At 37.1% G+C, this 16601-nt stretch overlaps 2 protein-coding genes across 3 annotated transcripts in view; both read right to left on the minus strand.

Moving 5' to 3' along the window:
• Nucleotides 1-725: 725 nt before the first annotated feature.
• The window catches only part of Strip2 (striatin interacting protein 2), a 46231-nt gene continuing 30355 nt past the window's right edge, over nucleotides 726-16601 (minus strand). For both annotated transcript variants that reach the window (XM_058582852.1, XM_046455102.2), the window contains 3 exons: nucleotides 8139-8243; nucleotides 5436-5640; nucleotides 726-1588 (listed from right to left, as the gene is read on the minus strand). In XM_058582852.1, coding sequence (XP_058438835.1) covers nucleotides 1338-1588; nucleotides 5436-5640; nucleotides 8139-8243 — 561 coding nt within the window. In that variant the 3' untranslated portion in view covers nucleotides 726-1337. The remainder of the gene's footprint in view (nucleotides 1589-5435; nucleotides 5641-8138; nucleotides 8244-16601) is intronic.
• LOC124099861 (elongation factor 1-alpha 1-like) lies at nucleotides 14346-16088 on the minus strand. Its single transcript, XM_046455103.2, has one exon. The coding sequence runs from the start codon at nucleotides 16011-16013 to the stop codon at nucleotides 14625-14627; it is 1389 nt and encodes a 462-aa protein (XP_046311059.1). The 5' UTR covers nucleotides 16014-16088; the 3' UTR covers nucleotides 14346-14624.

The raw sequence follows: 16601 nt of genomic DNA on the forward strand, positions 1-16601 counted from the left end.
GACATAACTGGGGAACACAAGAAAAAATGATCATGACTGAATTAGGAACCTTTCTAAAAACCTTGTTTCTTTTGGAAAGTATGCAGTTCTGCTGCAAAAAGAATGAAATATAAAAAGGTTGATATATCAGCCCTTTTATTTTCTATGAAATGTGCAACTTTTAGGTAGAAACAGCATTGCTAAATCTCCACAGGACACTTTGCTAGCAGTAAAAAGAAAATAAATCAATCAACATTTCAGAAGAAAAAATAGTAAGCTGTGATTCTCTTGCTGTTCTTTTCAATTAAAAAAATAAATTAATCAACACAAATGGACATGCCATCTCAATAAATAAAACCTCCTGTGGTTAACTTGTCATTTTAAAAATGAATTAAATGAAAAGGATAATTTTCTGCAGTGTACTCAACCATTTAAATACTAAGTAATTTCAGAAAAACATGAAACATCCTTAAAGAAGGCCTGATCATTTCATATTGACTATGGCTGTTTACAAATGGCAAAGCACTCCATGCCCCATACAGAGTATACAAGGAAATAATTTTCACATTGAACATAGCTCTCTTAGAAAATAAAGGAACCACTCTACACAATACACTCTTTTATAACATGCAATGTTTAGGGAATAGTAAATCATCATCCTTCACAAAAAGGTGCAGGTGCTCTAAAATCATCTTAGAACTAATGATTTTAGAAAGAAGTGTCAAAATTTTAAATGTAAAATGCAGTCTTAAAGTTGGTTTCACCTAGCTTTTTTTTTTTTTTTTTTTTTTGTTAATGGTACCAGGAATTGAACCCAGAGTTTGTGCTTGCTAGGCAAGGCTCTACCACTGAGCTATACCCCTAGCCCTTTTTTAAAAATTTGAGACAGGGTTTCACTAAATTGTCCAAGCATTCCTCCTGCTTCAGTCTTCTGAGCAGCTGGGATTTCAGGCATGTGCTACTGCACCCAGCACTTTCTTCTTATTTGTGACTTGCACCTGTTCCACTACCTATGATAAATGCCATGGATCAAATACCATAACAAATTTCCTCTCACTCTTAGGGCCAGCAAAGGTTAGCCTGGTTCTAGGCAAGACTAAAGCAGGTCTCATCAAAAATCCACCAAGAGATTTCCAAGGCTGATGTTAGGGTGAGCAGATCAGGTTGTTGTGACTCAGGAGCCATCTCCAGGCCAAACTTCCTCCAGGATAGCCCTGAACTATGCTGGCTGCCTCAGGTATGGGCCAGATGCTCCCTTGTCATGCATCCTAGAGCCGGAAACAAAGGCTAAATGGGCAGAGCAACATTTATTTGGAGTCAACCTCCATCTATCAGATGCTTTGTCGATAAGAGCTCAGTCAGTGATTCTGGAGCAGTTCCTCCCAACAGATGGGCTGTGAAAACACCTCTCTCTCCAGCCACAGCTCATAGGAATAGTAGAAATCTTCTGGAAGATCCAACCTCTGCCCCAGAACACTCTGCAAGCAGTTATCGACAGGTGAAAATTCAGAGTCCTGGGGTTTGTCATATCGGCGGCTGTTAAAAGCCTCGATGTTGGCTCTCAAGGTGCATTCTTCTGCTTGGAAGTCCCATGGCCTGGCATCAATGTCTGCATTGAGAAGAAAGGAATAAAAAGAAGTATACCACCAAGACACCACTTCTCTTCTATAGAGCATGGTCTACGGGATTCCATCAGTGAAACTGCTCAGAACTCTTTTATAAGGAACAATGTACAAATTAAATATATAGCATGCTGACATTTAGGTTTAGAAGATACACATATGCCCTCCAACATAAGTTTGTATAAACAAACTATTTTGGAAGGGTGGTCTCGAAATTGTGTACAGTAGTTACCTCTGAAAAAGAAAACAAGGAGGCATACTAGATAAGGGCTCTGATACTGAGCAACGTCTCTAGCCCTTTTTAAGAATTTTATTTCAAGATAGGTCTTGCTAAATTGCTGGGTTCTCAAACTTGCAATCCTCCTGCCTCAGTCTCCCAAGTAGTTGAGATTAGCAACCTGGCTTATATTTCCTTTTCTTTATCCTACTTTCTTTAAAAAAATATTTTTAGTTGTATTTGGACACAATGCCTTTATTTCATTTATTTTTATGTGCTACTGAGGATCAAACCTAGGGCCCTGCACGTGTTAGGCAAGCGCTCTACCTCTGAGCCACAACTCCAGTCCCTCTTTATTCTCCTTTCTTACTAGTTAGTTATATACTATGTTTTCCAAAAAGATAATTAAATATCCATTATTGAGCTTTCCCTAGGGTAAGGAATAAGAGTTTTCTATTTGAATGCAGTCATCAGCTCTCAAGAGAAAGAACAAGAGGAGTGGACATGGAGAATGAGAATGGGCTGGGGGTGTAGCTCAGTGGTAGAGCACATTCTTGGCCTGAACCCTGGGTTCAATCCTCAGCATCACCTGGCTCCCCACAAAAAAATAAATAAATAAAAATGAATGGACCAATTATTAAGACTTTCTCAATTCCTTGAAATCTCCCCTAGCACATGACAAATTGGTCATGGAAGTAAAAGCAGAAAACATAATCTGTTTTGCTTTCATTTTTCAGAGCTAGAGATAGAAATTTCACAAATTTCTTATGTACTACATTCAGTAGCTATTTTTTGTCTTTCCAATTAATGGGTATTGAACCCAGAGGTACTTCACACTGAGTTATATCCCCAGCTCTTTTTAGTTTTTATTTTGGGACAGGATCTCACTATATTGCTGAAGCTGGCCTCAAAATTGGATTCTCTCAGATTACAGGTGTGCACTACTACTCCAAACAGCCTATTCAATGATTTATCATAAAAAGTGATAAAAAGTTTGTGTTTGAGTTCATAAGGGCAGCAACCAGAGGTATGTCATTTTCAGGATAAAACATTTTTATGCTTTGGGCTGGGGTTTTAGCTCAGTGGTAGAGTACTTGTCTGGTATAGGTGAAGCACTAGGTTCAATCCTCAGCACCACATAAAAATAAAGATATTGTGTTCATCTACAACTAAAAAATATTTTAAAATTTTATGCTTTAAAAATGCATAAGAAGGGCTGGGATTGTGGCTCAGTGGTAGAGCGCTCGCCTAGCATGGGTGGGACCCGGGTTCGATCCTCAGCACCATATAAAAATAAAGGCATTGTGTTGTGTCCATCTACACCTAAAAAATAAATATTAAAAAAATGCATAAGAACTTATATAGCAAATTGCACTTTATGTCTTACAGTAGAAGTTACATGCTGGCTTGTTATATACCAGCAATATATACCTAAATGCTTCCCTTAGTTCTCTGAGTTCTTTATTGCAGCAACCTCTAAAATTTAAGCAGCTTGCAAATTCCAGAAAAAATAAGTTATTCATCACCTTACTAAAGTTTTTTTTTTTTTTTTTGGTGTGTGTTGTATTGTGATGTGAACTCAGGAGTGCTTTACCACTGAGCCCCCTTTTATTTTTATTTTGAGACAGGGTGGCATTGAACTTGTAAACTTCCTGCCTTATCCTACAGAGTATCTGGGATTATAGATGTGCAAAACTGTGCCTGGTATAAAAACTCTTAAATACAATTATGGAAATAATGGTTATATCCCACTACACCAAATGCAATACCATGGGGGGAAAAAACTTTCCCATATAACATTTTTCCAAACTCCATTCAATCTTAGTATAAGTTCTGATTGCTCAACCAGATATTATGCCTCCTGATATCAGTCTATATGTTAGTTTCCAACATTGGCTAGGAGGTATGATAGCCAAACAAGTTTAAATTGAATTTACCAAACCTTAAGATCTAACTTTCAGCATATAGGTAATAACATGGATAAAGAAATAAGGTAAATGGTACTTCAAGACAATTGGTCTAGTTAATGTTATGGAGGAAAGAAGACTGCTATATTCAAAATGAATTAACATATATAATAGCCTGATGCAATTTGAGATTGTGAATAGGATTCTGACTTGGGAAAAATAGCGATAAAGAACACCTTGCGGGTGATTCTGACTATTGAGTATTTACATGGACCATGTTAAAATTTTTATAAAAGAAAAAAAAAAAAGAACACTTTGCGGGGCTGGGTTGTGGCTCAGTGATACAGCACTTGCCTAGCATGTGTGAGGCACTAGGTTTGATCCTCAGCACCACATAGAAAAATACTAATAAAGGTATTCTGTCCATCTACAACTAAAAAATATATAGATATATATATAATATTTATATATATAATTAAAAAGAACACTTTGGGACAATGTAAGAATTATGAATATGGACTTGATTATTGGAAAAAAAAGAAAATATATTGGTATGAAAAGATAGAGTTGGGGCTGGGGTTGTAGCTTGCCTAACACATATAAGGCATTGGGTCTGATCCTCAGCACCCACATAAAACAAACAAATAAATAAAATTTTTAAAAAGAGAGGTAATGTTAACTAAAAAGAGATTATAAAGAAGTATATACTATTTACTTTCTTTTTAATGAAATATACATAGAAAAGGATCTGGAAGAACATACAATGTCAACGATGGCAACCTATTGTGGTACAAATATGATGTATATTCAACGGTGTAGTAAAATGTTTTATTGTATTTTATCTTTTTTTCTAACTGCTTTGTAATAATAAAAAAAAATGTCATAAGCCAGGTGTGGTAGTGTATGCCTGTAATCCCAGCTACTTGGGAAGCTCAGGCAGGAAGATTACAAGTTCAAGGCCAGCCTTGACTCCACAACTAAGTAAGACCCTGTCTCAAAATAAAAAATAAAAAGGGCTGGGGATGTAGCTGGGTGGGGTAGCATCCTGAGTTCATTTCCCAGTACTGAAAAAAAAATTAAATTTAAAAAAATCTTTTGAAGAAAAGATCATTGAAAGGAATGTTTTGGAAAGGAGTGTTTCTCTCAATTTACTTGCTTTTTTCCCCCAAATAGATATATAAAAATTGGAAAAAAGATACATATACTTTATAATAAGCTACTTATCATACCATATGTTAGTTCAATACATGTACATGTTGTATAATTTTCAGATCAAGGTAGGTATATCTCCTCAAACATTTTTCATTTCTTTGTGGTAAAAATATTCAATATTCTTTGTCCTTTTTTCTCTCTTTCCTTCCTTCTTTTATCTTTTTTCCTTTTTTCTTATTTTTTTTTGCAGTATTGGGGATTGAACCTTGGGCCTTATATATGCTAAGCAAGTGCCCTACCACTGAGCTACAGCCCTAACTCTCTTCTAGCTTTTCTGAAATATCAATTTACTTCTTTTATCAAATAGGTTTTCATAGTAGGGCATTAAAAAGTTTGGTGTATCAGCCTCTGACCTATTTTCTCATCTAAAATATGTAACACATATTTCTCATCTAAAATATGTAACAATTCATGCCAAAAGAGTAGAGACAAATGTTTATTTAATTTTGTTTAAATCCTGGGCATCTCCTGGAAGTCAACAGCTTTGAGAATACTCACCATTCCCATAAGCCCAGTCATCGTTCATGCGGTGGCGCACTTTCTGGTAAATGGCTGACATGGTTTTCATGTTGCTTTTCCTCCACTGGCGCCCCAGGTACTTGGTCTGTATCTTTAGCAGCTTCAAGACATAAAGTTGCAGCATGGCCTGTTTGACTTTGAGGGCCCGTTTTAAGATTGGTGCTGATTTAAACACCACCAGCATCTGTCCAATGAAAGGCGGTGGGGGTAAAGAAAAAGAAATAAAGATATAAAGGAAAAAGATATGAACTTTATAAAGATACAAAGTTTCTTGGAATTTCCAACTGACAAATTAAACCTAAGAAAGCCTTGGGGAGCTATTGGGAATATAAGGTCTAGATCCTACTTAGATTTAGTCTTCAAGAATATAGAGAGCTTGGGGCTGGGGTTATAGCTCAGCGGTAGAGCATTCGCCTACCACATGCGAGGCCCTGGGTTTGATCCTCAACACCACGTAGAAACAAATAAATAAAATAAAGGTATTTTGTCCAACTACAACTAAAAAAAAAAAAAAAAGAATATCGAGGGCTTGTGGCTCAGAGTGCTTGCCTAGCATGAATGAGGTACTGGGTTCTATCTCCAGCACCATATTAAAAAAATAAAGGTATACACACACACACACACACACACACACACACACATATATATATATACACACACACATTATATATTTTATATATATAAAGAATGTGTCTCTTAAAAAAAAATGAATATACAGGAATCACCCAAGAAAACTTGGAATGGAACCACCATTTGACCCAGTCATCCCACTCCTTGGTATACCCAAAGGACTCAAAATCAGCATACTATAGTGACACGCCACATCAATGTTTATAGCAGCTCAATTCACAATAACTAAACTATGGAACCAAGCCAGGTGCCCTTCAACAGATGAAAGAAACTGTGGTATATATACACAATGGAATATTACTCAACCTTAAAGAAGAATGAAATTATGGCATTTGCAGGTAAATGGATGGAACTGGAGAATATTATGCTAAGAAAAATAAGTCAATCCTAAAGAACCAAAGGCCTAATATTCTCTCTGATTGGTGGATGCTAATTCACAATAAGTGGGTGAGGAGAATAGAGGTATTCTGGACTAGAGAGAGGGGATTGAGGGGAGGGGAGGGGGCACAGAGGTAGGGATGATAGTGGAATGAACTGGACATTATTTCCTTATGTACATGTATGATTACATGACCTGTGTAATTCTACATCATGTACAATAAGACAAATGAGAAGTTATACTCCATTTATGTATGACGGGTCAAAAATGCATTCTATGGGGCTGGGGATATGGTCAAGAGGTAGCGTGCTCACCTGGCATGCGTGGGCCACTGAGTTTGATCCTCAGCACCACATAAAAATAAAGATGTTGTGTCCACCAAAAACTATAAAATAAATATTAAAAAATTCTCTCTCTCTCTCTCTCTAAAAATGCATTCTACTGTCATGTATAACTAATTAGAACCAATAAAAATATTTAAAAAAGAATACAGAGAAATCATTCTAAAGTTTCTAATATTCAAGGGGCATGGCAAAAGAAATTTTGTCTGCCATAAATCCCATTTCCACTGTTACCAGTTTTTTGTATATATCCTGAAGATAATTCTAAGTATACTTTTGTTTTTCTAATACTAATGAGAGGCAACTATCAACAGTATCCTATTATACTGTTCCATATCTTTGTTTTTATTTTACAAAATAACCTAAAAATTATTCCATACCAGTATAACACTGCCTCATTCTTTTTAATGGTTATATAAAGACTTACCATCATTTCAGTCCTACGTTAATGGGCATTTAGATTGTTTCTGAGACAGCTAAGTTAGCTTTGTAGTTGTAGGGGGTTAACAAACATAACACAATATTGGGAGTTAAAAAACAGACCAGTCTTTAATGCTATAAAATTAAGCTAACACACCAGGAGACAGGAGGTTGGAAAGTCACCTCAGCCAACTATATGGTTGGCAGATGTACCAAAAACAGAGTGAAGAAAAACAAGATGTTTAAAATCAAATCCACTGAGGCTGGTAAATGATCTGTCCTGCTCCAAAAACCAATTAGAAACTTTCCCAGGTGATAAGAAAAAATTCCAGGAGGTAAGAGACAAATGCATGTGTTAAATAGCCACTAAAGTAACATATGTTGCCTTTGCTTTATTTGCATAGTAAAACTCACACTTTAGTGAAGACTTAAGGTGGGAATAAGACATGACATTGAGAGACTGGGTCCCTGCCTACCCTATAGATCTTTTTCCTTTGTTGGAGGTTAGCCTGGGATTTGTGTCTCCCACATGCTACTTTCCTTCTGCTTGAACATGAGAATACAAAGCCTTGTTCCAGGGCTAATGTTCCTTTATTTGATTCTTCTGATAAAGATCACAAATACCCAAAGAGCCAGTAATATTTCCAATCTTTGGTTATTACCTGCAATGCCTTAATGAGTAATGTTACACTTGTGTCATTTGGAATGTGTGAACTACCAACCCTAAAGGAATGTCCATATTCAGTTCCCCGGTGAACAATCGTTTTATTTCGAATAAGCACCCAGAATTAGGAGGTGATGAAACTTATGTAGCATCCAGTGTCTAAGATCTCATAAAGCACGTTGTGCATAATACTTATTAATGATTAAAAAATTCAGTCAGATACTTCTGTGATCTAAAGCCCCACTCACCATGGTCCTGGAATGTTTCCATTTGGTCAGTTTATTGAGCAGCCTCAGGAGGTTGATGCAAGAAAAGAGATTTCTCCAGCAGAACTGGTTGTTGTCTCCAGCTTCCTGAAATAAAGAACATCCATCATTTTCTCAACACAAGGTTTGTAATACCCTCAGAAGCCTGCAAATCACTGTTGATCAGTTTAGGTTAGGGTTTCCAATATGGAATGCTACCTCCTTATCTTCATGCTCTTTACACACTTAAGATCTCAGAGCACATAATATCCTTCACTTGGAAACCTACTCAGCTGGGATGGGGGTATTGCTCAGTGGTAGGGCACTTGCCTATTATGTGCAAAACCCTGGGTCTGGTCCCCTGCATGCACAATGGCCAAACCAAAATCTTGGAAATTCCTCAAGTCTACAATGTGACAGGAGAATGCAAGAGTAGGGAGGTATATGTAGAAGTGGGCTATTGTCTGGCAACCAGAAAATTACCTCCTCCTCCCCTAGATTAATTTGATGCCAGCAAGACAGGCATACATCTAATGTAGAATGAACATCCAAGAGTTTTGAGGGTATTAGTCTTTCCTAATTCCTAATATTGAGAGTCAAAAAGTTTCTCAAAAACTTTATAAATAGTATTTAGAAATAATATTCTTCCTATAATAAATGTTCAGTATTGTGCTTAGAACTAGTCCCAGGAGAAGCTGGGCTTGGTGGCACATAATCCCAGCTAATCAGGAGGTAGGAAGATCACAGGTTTGAGAACAGCCTCAGCAACTTAGCAAGATCCTGTCTCAAAAAATAAAAAGAGTTGGGGATATAATTCAGTGGTAGAGAGCCCCTAGCTTTGATCCCCAGCCCCCAAAACAAAAACGTTTACCTATGTTCCACAATCACAAATAAGTTATTTGTTTGGTAATATACCTTGAGTCTAAGGATTCATTTCAGGGACATCACATCCTACCCTATCAGAAGATCTCCAAGATGCACTACCAGGGTTCTGTTCTGAAAGCTCCTAGCTGAGTGAGCCAAGCCAAATAAAAACCCAGGCAACACCAATTATGTGGATAAGTAAGAGAGATCACCAAGAACAGAATGTTTTCTTCTTTTTGGACTGAGGGAATCAGTTTGGTCAAAATCTAGCTATTCTAGTCCAATTCTGTCATCCATAGAAGCAAACACTAAGGCCAAGAGAGAAGGGGCTTGTACAAGGTCACACATGAGTGCTCAACCATAAGTGCCTAATCTCTATTGAATCTGAAGACTGTTTTCTGTTCAACTTCTAGTTACATTGCTTTCTGCGCTTCCTGAAGACCCGAGGGTAGAGAAACCCCTTCTGATATCCTGCTACAATTCCAGCAGAAGATAACTGTGACAATGAAAAACAACAAGAGCTGGGTGTAGCTCACTGATAGAGTACTTGCCTAGTATGTGTGAAGTTCTGGGTTCAATCTGCAGCACTGCAAAAAAACAATTATGTGGATAATTCTAATCTCCTCAAAAAACCCCACAAAAACTAATAACAAAAAACAGTAAGGTTTCCTGCTTAAAAAGAGTAACATCAGACTTGAGTTCAGTCAGCCTATGATCAGACTGAACTTTTAAAGCAGGGCTCTGACTGTGAAATCCAATATATCTGAAACTCCTCAATAGCTTATTGAAGTCTGTAAGTGATGATTCTTACTTTCTAATTACAAACCAGCTCTGCATTGAGAAATCAAAGTTATTGATATTAATTTGTTTTCTAATGAATGTAGGAGAATTTTATAGCTATAGGAAAGTCAAATGTTCATCTAATGACCCAATCCCTCCCCTTTAACTGATGAAAATCCTATAGTCTATAGAAACCTGCTCAAGATCCCTTCTTGGCAAAAACAGATCTATCTGTCTTTTATATATTTCCAGCTACTAATTCTTTGTTTTGTGCTTCAGGTTATCATGTCTGTCCATCCTTGCATTTATTTGAAACTATTACAAAAAAATTGCTAGATTTAATATTCAATGACTGCAAATTCACAATAGCTTTTCTCAGCAAATGATTCTTTGATCAATTTCTTTATTATGGCTCATATAACTGAAAACAAAGTCATATTTTTTATTTTAGATTTTCTTTTCCCACATCATTATAGAATAATTCCCTTATCATATGGGTTTCTGACAGGTTATGGCTAGATTTAAGGACCTAGATCTAGGTATCATAAAAGAGAGTAATGGTTCTCAAGTGGAGTTAATAGTTAAGAAAGAAGAAAATTTCAAGATCCTTCTGGGTACTTTAGTGAATACATGTGCCTTGGAAGGGATGTATGCATATGAGTTTGGAAAATCCCCCCAGAGATTCTAATCTCCTCAAGAATCCATTATAGAAATAGTGACCAACAGGAAAATTGATAAAATGCTAAATTTTCTTTTAATCCATGGTTCTTTCTCTGTATAAATAATTCATGGAAATTGATATATACTTTGTGGTATATATCAAATATAGTATGTGTGAAGTTCTGGGTTTTATTTGCAGCACTGCAAAAACAAAACAAAACAAAAAAATTATGTGGATAATTCTAATCTCCTCAAAAACCCCCACAAAAACTAATAACAAAAACCAGGTTTCCTGCTTAAAAAGTGTAACATCAGACTTGAGTTCAGTCAGCCTATGATCAGACTGAACTTTTATAGCAAGGCTCTGAGTGTGAAATATGATATATTTTTATCTGTGATAGAAAAACAATAATGCTTAAGGTATCATTGGTTTTAAATAGTGATGGTGAATAGTAGAATAAAGATTTTATTTTAAATCAAGGTCATAAATCATTGGTTAATAATGCTTTAAAGGAATGTTATAGAACTTAGTGTTTGAACATAATGATTACATTCCAAAAAGAAAACCAAAACAGGGGCTGGGGTTGTGGCTCAGCGGTAGAGGGCTCACCTAGCACATGTGAGGCATTGGGTTCAATCCTCAGCACCACATAAAAATAAATAAATAAAATAAAAGTATTGTATCCAATTATAAAAAACTAAAAAATATTTAAAAAAAGAAAAGAAAACCAAAACAACAGAAATCTGAGGTGTCTGGAAATATCTGGATTAGGAAGTTATAAAAACTAAATTCAATAAGGTTGATGAAAGGATTCAGTATATAATTTTAAGTGATGTGAACATATTTCTATAAGTTTTTCTGAAAAGATATTAAATCCAAATTTGAGCAATTTTGATGACCTACGTTTTTGAAATTAACTTAATAATTTCACTTGCTTAGATCTGAAAGGAAATGTCAAATATTTCTTTGCAAATGGCTAGTCATGCAATTTCTGCTCCACTGTTGACTGACTCTATGTAGCCCACTCTGTTTCACCACTCTGTTTCCTCATCACTAAAGGGTGGCATTGGGCAAGATAGGGACCAAGACACTTCTAACTCTGGTACTGCATGATTCCATAAATACTACCTTTTCCTCATTCCTTCTCCTGAATCTACATGTGGACAGCCTGAATACCCACACTGTTCAAAACATGTCCTCCTGTGTATGTCATACTGATATTATTAAATGACATTCTATAGCATGGGAGGGAATAATCATTTGGAACTTCAGGTCAGCTTTGTAGCAGTGACAATAGATTCACAAAAACTTTTTCACATTTTCTTTGCCCAAATCTGTTAGAAAGGAGAAGAATGAAACCAGGTGTGGTAGTACATGCTTATGATCTCAGTTACTCAGTAGGCTAAGGCGGGAGGATGGCTGAGCTACAACCCCAACCCTTTTTATACTCCACTACTTATTTTTTTTAAATACTTCTCTTTTACTATTGGACATTTATCTCAGTTTTTCCCATCTAACCTCAAACAAATATCCTTTCATATTTTTCTGATCTCACTAAGTTGCTTAGGGCCTCACTAAATTGCGGAGACTGGCCTCAATCTTGTAGTACTCTTGATTCAGCCTACTGAGTTGCTGGGATTACAGGCATGCACCACCATGCCTGGCTGCATGATTTCTCTTTAGGTCTTATAGGCCCACAAAGAAAACTTGCCCACATTTCACAATACTCTAAAGCAGTGTTCTTTAAACATTGTTATTGCACATACCTACCATAAAATAATCTTTGTGTACTCCCACATATATCTATGTTGGCTCATACATTATAAATGCATCATTATAATAACATTACATTATAATGTATATATAAAGAAAGAAAAAAGACATTAATATATATAAACGATCTACTATCCCCCAAAACATCAATATGTGCCACTGCTCTAAACAACCATCCAGATGTTGAGCATCCGACAGGCTGGGCTGTATCCACTGCCTTTTACAGCCATACCTAACTTCCCCATAATCATATATTCACCGTCCTTCATTTAAGTTTAGAATCGAAATTTAATTTTGTCCTACCTATAGAATTTGAATACAGACAATGGAGATCCAGAAACCTTAATTCCTCCTACAGTAGGTGGGAGGGGAAACTGCTTAGTACATGGGTGAGGATGACGTATTCTAAAGCTAACCCTTTTGACAGAACGGAAAGAATTCAGAAATAATATGCCATTAACTATTTCATGTCCACCATGCTACGCAGCTGGAGTTCCAAATGAAACTGAATTGAATTCAATTAAAATTCAGAAAACATAAAAATATGAACCAAGACTACCTTAGCCCAGTAACTCTATTTCTAGGAGTCTCTTTTAGGGAAATAATCAGAAAAATATGAAAGGATATTTGTTTGAGGTTAGATAGGGAAAACTGAGATAAATGTCCAATAGTAAAAGAGCAGTATTTAAAAAAAATAAGTAGTGGAGTATAATTAATAATTGTGTTCTCAAGAATGTTTAAGGGGGCTGAAGTATATAGCTCAGTTGTAGAGAACCTGCTTAGCATGCATGAAGCCCTGGGTTTGATCACAAGCACCACCAAAAAAATGTTTAATAAAGTCATATTGTGAACACAAATTTTACTATGACAAGTGAAACACAACTATATAAAATCCTTATTTTTTAAAAAATAATGTATCTATATGCTTGAGATATTATTTAAAATAAATCCTATACTTAAATAGCCAGTACATTTTCTGTGCTTTCAATTTGTTAAGACTTAGAAGGAGATAAAATTTTACTCTTATAAACATCAGTGTTTTTTCTGAGTACAGAAGTTGTCAGTTTAAATAAATCATTATAATGAGATCCCATATGGGTAAACTTGTTAATCAAGGAAGGCCATGACTGGGCACAGGGAATATACTTGCAATGTATATTCAAGAGAAAAAGAGCAGGAAAGATGGTGGAATGAGATAGACATCATTACCCTAGGTACATGTATGACTGCACATATGGTGCAATGCTATGTTGTGTACAGAGAAATGAAAAGTTGTGCTGCAATTGTGTACAGTGAGTCAAAATGCCTTCTGCTGTCATATATACCTAATTAAAATAAATAAATTAATTAATAAAAATAATTTTTAAAAAATAAGAAAAAAGTCTGTGGTTACTAAACAAAACCACCAGGTGCCACTATTGTTCCACAGAAAGGACTAGCATGACTTTTTTTTTTTACTTAATTAAGAAGGATCAATGGCCAGGTGTGGTGATGCTGGCCTATAATCCTAGCTACTTGGGAGGCTGAGGTAGGAGGATTGGAAATTTGAGGCCAGTTTGGGCAGTTTAGGAAGACCCCATCTCAAAATTAAAAATTAAAAGGGCTAGGAGCTGAGTATGGTGGTGCACACCTGTAATCCCAGCGGCTTGGGAAGCAAAGACAGGAGGGTCTCGAGTTCAAAGCCAGCCTCAGCAATGTCGAGGCCCTAAGCAACTCAGTAAGATCCTGTCTCTAAATAAAATACAAAATAGGGCTGGGGGTGTGGCTCAGTGGTCAAGTGCCCCTGAGTTCAGTCTCCAGTACCCAATCCACCCCCCCAAATTAAAAGGGCTAGGGATATAATTCAGTGGTAGAGCACCTATGGGTTCAATCCCTAATACTGCTAGGAAAAAAAAAAGGATACATGCTTCACGCTTTCACCTACTCTTGGATAATAATAAAGTCTTTCAGAAGGCATAATAATCATTTCGGTAATTTTATGCTCATATTCCAAAAGGTCAGTTGCAAGTGATGTGAAAATATAGTTCTCATCAATTTCTGTATATGAATCAACGCAGTTGGAATGGTATCAAAGAATAAAATTCAAGCCTAAAAACTGTCTTTTTGTTCTTTTTTTTTTTTTCTCATTAAACTTTGTTTTAATGGGTCTCAAAATTCTGTGACAGATTTTTGGTCAAGTTGTTTCCATTAAAAAGTACTGATTTTAAAAACTAATAACTTAAAACTGCCACACACAAAAAAACAAAATGGTCCACAAAACATTTTCCTTTCCTTCTGAAGGTTTTACGATGCATTGTTATCATTAACCAGTCTTTTACTATTAAACTTAAATGGCCAATTGAGACAAACAGTTCTGAGACCGTTCTTCCACTACTGATTAAGACTGGGGTGGCAGGTATTAGGGGTAATATTCATTTAGCCTTCTGAGCTTTCTGGGCAGACTTGGTGACCTTGCCAGCTCCAGCAGCCTTCTTGTCCACTGCTTTGATGACACCCACAGCAACTGTCTGCCTCATATCACGAACAGCAAAACGACCCAGAGGAGGATAGTCAGAGAAGCTCTCAACACACATGGGCTTTCCTAGAACCATGTCAACGATGGCAGCATCACCAGATTTCAAGAATTTAGGGCCATCTTCCAGCTTCTTACCAGAACGGCGATCAATCTTTTCTTTCAGCTCGGCAAACTTGCAAGCAATGTGAGCTGTGTGACAATCCAGTATAGGAGCATAGCCAGCACTGATTTGGCTTGGATGGTTCAGGATAATCACCTGAGCAGTGAAACCAGCTGCTTCCATTGGTGGGTCATTTTTGCTGTCACCAGCAACATTGCCACCTCGAACATCTTTGACAGACACGTTCTTGACATTGAAGCCCACATTGTCTCCAGGAAGAGCTTCACTCAGAGCTTCATGGTGCATTTCAACAGACTTTACTTCAGTTGTGACATTGACTGGAGCAAAGGTGACCACCATGCCAGGCTTGAGAACACCAGTCTCCACTCGGCCCACAGGGACAGTACCAATACCACCAATTTTGTAGACATCCTGGAGGGGCAGACGCAAAGGCTTGTCAGTTGGACGAGTTGGTGGCAGGATGCAATCTAAAGCTTCAAGCAATGTGGTTCCACTGGCACTGCCATCTTTACGGGTGACTTTCCATCCCTTGAACCAAGGCATATTAGCACTTGGCTCCAACATGTTGTCACCATTCCAACCAGAAATTGGCACAAATGCTACTGTGTCAGGGTTGTAGCCAATTTTCTTAATGTAGGTGCTGACTTCCTTGACGATTTCCTCATATCTCTTCCGACTGTAGGGTGGCTCAGTGGAATCCATTTTGTTAGCACCAACGATTAATTGTTTCACACCCAATGTGTAGGCCAGAAGGGCATGCTCACGGGTCTGCCCATTCTTGGAGATACCAGCTTCAAATTCACCAACACCAGCAGCAACAATCAGGACAGCACAGTCAGCCTGAGATGTGCCTGTAATCATGTTTTTGATAAAGTCTCTGTGTCCTGGGGCATCAATGATAGTCACATAATACTTGCTGGTTTCAAATTTCCACAGGGAGATGTCAATGGTGATACCACGCTCACGTTCAGCTTTCAGTTTATCCAAGACCCAGGCATACTTGAAGGAGCCCTTTCCCATCTCAGCAGCTTCCTTCTCAAATTTTTCAATGGTTCTTTTGCCGATCCCACCACATTTGTAGATCAGATGGCCAGTAGTGGTAGACTTGCCCGAATCTACGTGTCCAATGACAACGATGTTGATGTGAGTCTTTTCCTTTCCCATTTTGGCTTTGATTTAGCGGTGGTTTTCACGACACCTGTGTTCTGGCGGCAAACCCTTTGCGAAAAAGTGTCTTTTTGTTCTGAAATATTCTACTAACAGTAGAATTTTAATGCTACTGTGTACTACTGTTTTTGTATAAAATGTATCCTTCATTCAACTATGAATGGCAGGGATGCATGTCTTTATCCTGACTCTGCTATTTCCCACTGTAATGTCTTGGCAGTTAGTTCTCCATTTACAAAATAGTAATATCAAACTCATAGAGTTGTTTTAAAGATTGAATATAATCATGTAAATAAGCTGTTTAGACAATTTGTTATTTCTATGTAGGAGTAAAAAGTTTCCAGTTTTTCTAGCTACTGAGACCACATCTAAATAAGACAGGGAATCTCTGTCCTGGTGGCAAAAATATGCTAGATTGGTATCCTCAGGGTCTTTAATCTCAGGTCTAATTTGGGGTCTGTTACCTGTGAGGAGTGTACTCTATGAGCAGACAGTTTCATCTACTGGGAACTCAGTTTTCTCATCTTTGAAATATAAGGGAATTGGGTCAGTGGCTCTTAAGTCCCCTCCAGGCAAAACTCCTAT

This window comes from Marmota monax, unplaced genomic scaffold (assembly GCF_021218885.2).
Source record: "Marmota monax isolate L192 unplaced genomic scaffold, Marmota_monax_Labrador192_F-V1.1 WCK01_AAM20220418_F8-fsc00131, whole genome shotgun sequence".
NCBI lineage: Eukaryota > Metazoa > Chordata > Mammalia > Rodentia > Sciuridae > Marmota > Marmota monax.

Coding starts and splice junctions, on each gene's coding strand:
- LOC124099861 (XM_046455103.2), bottom strand. CDS start 16,013: ATGGGAAAGGAAAAGACTCACATCAACATCGTTGTCATTGGACACGTA.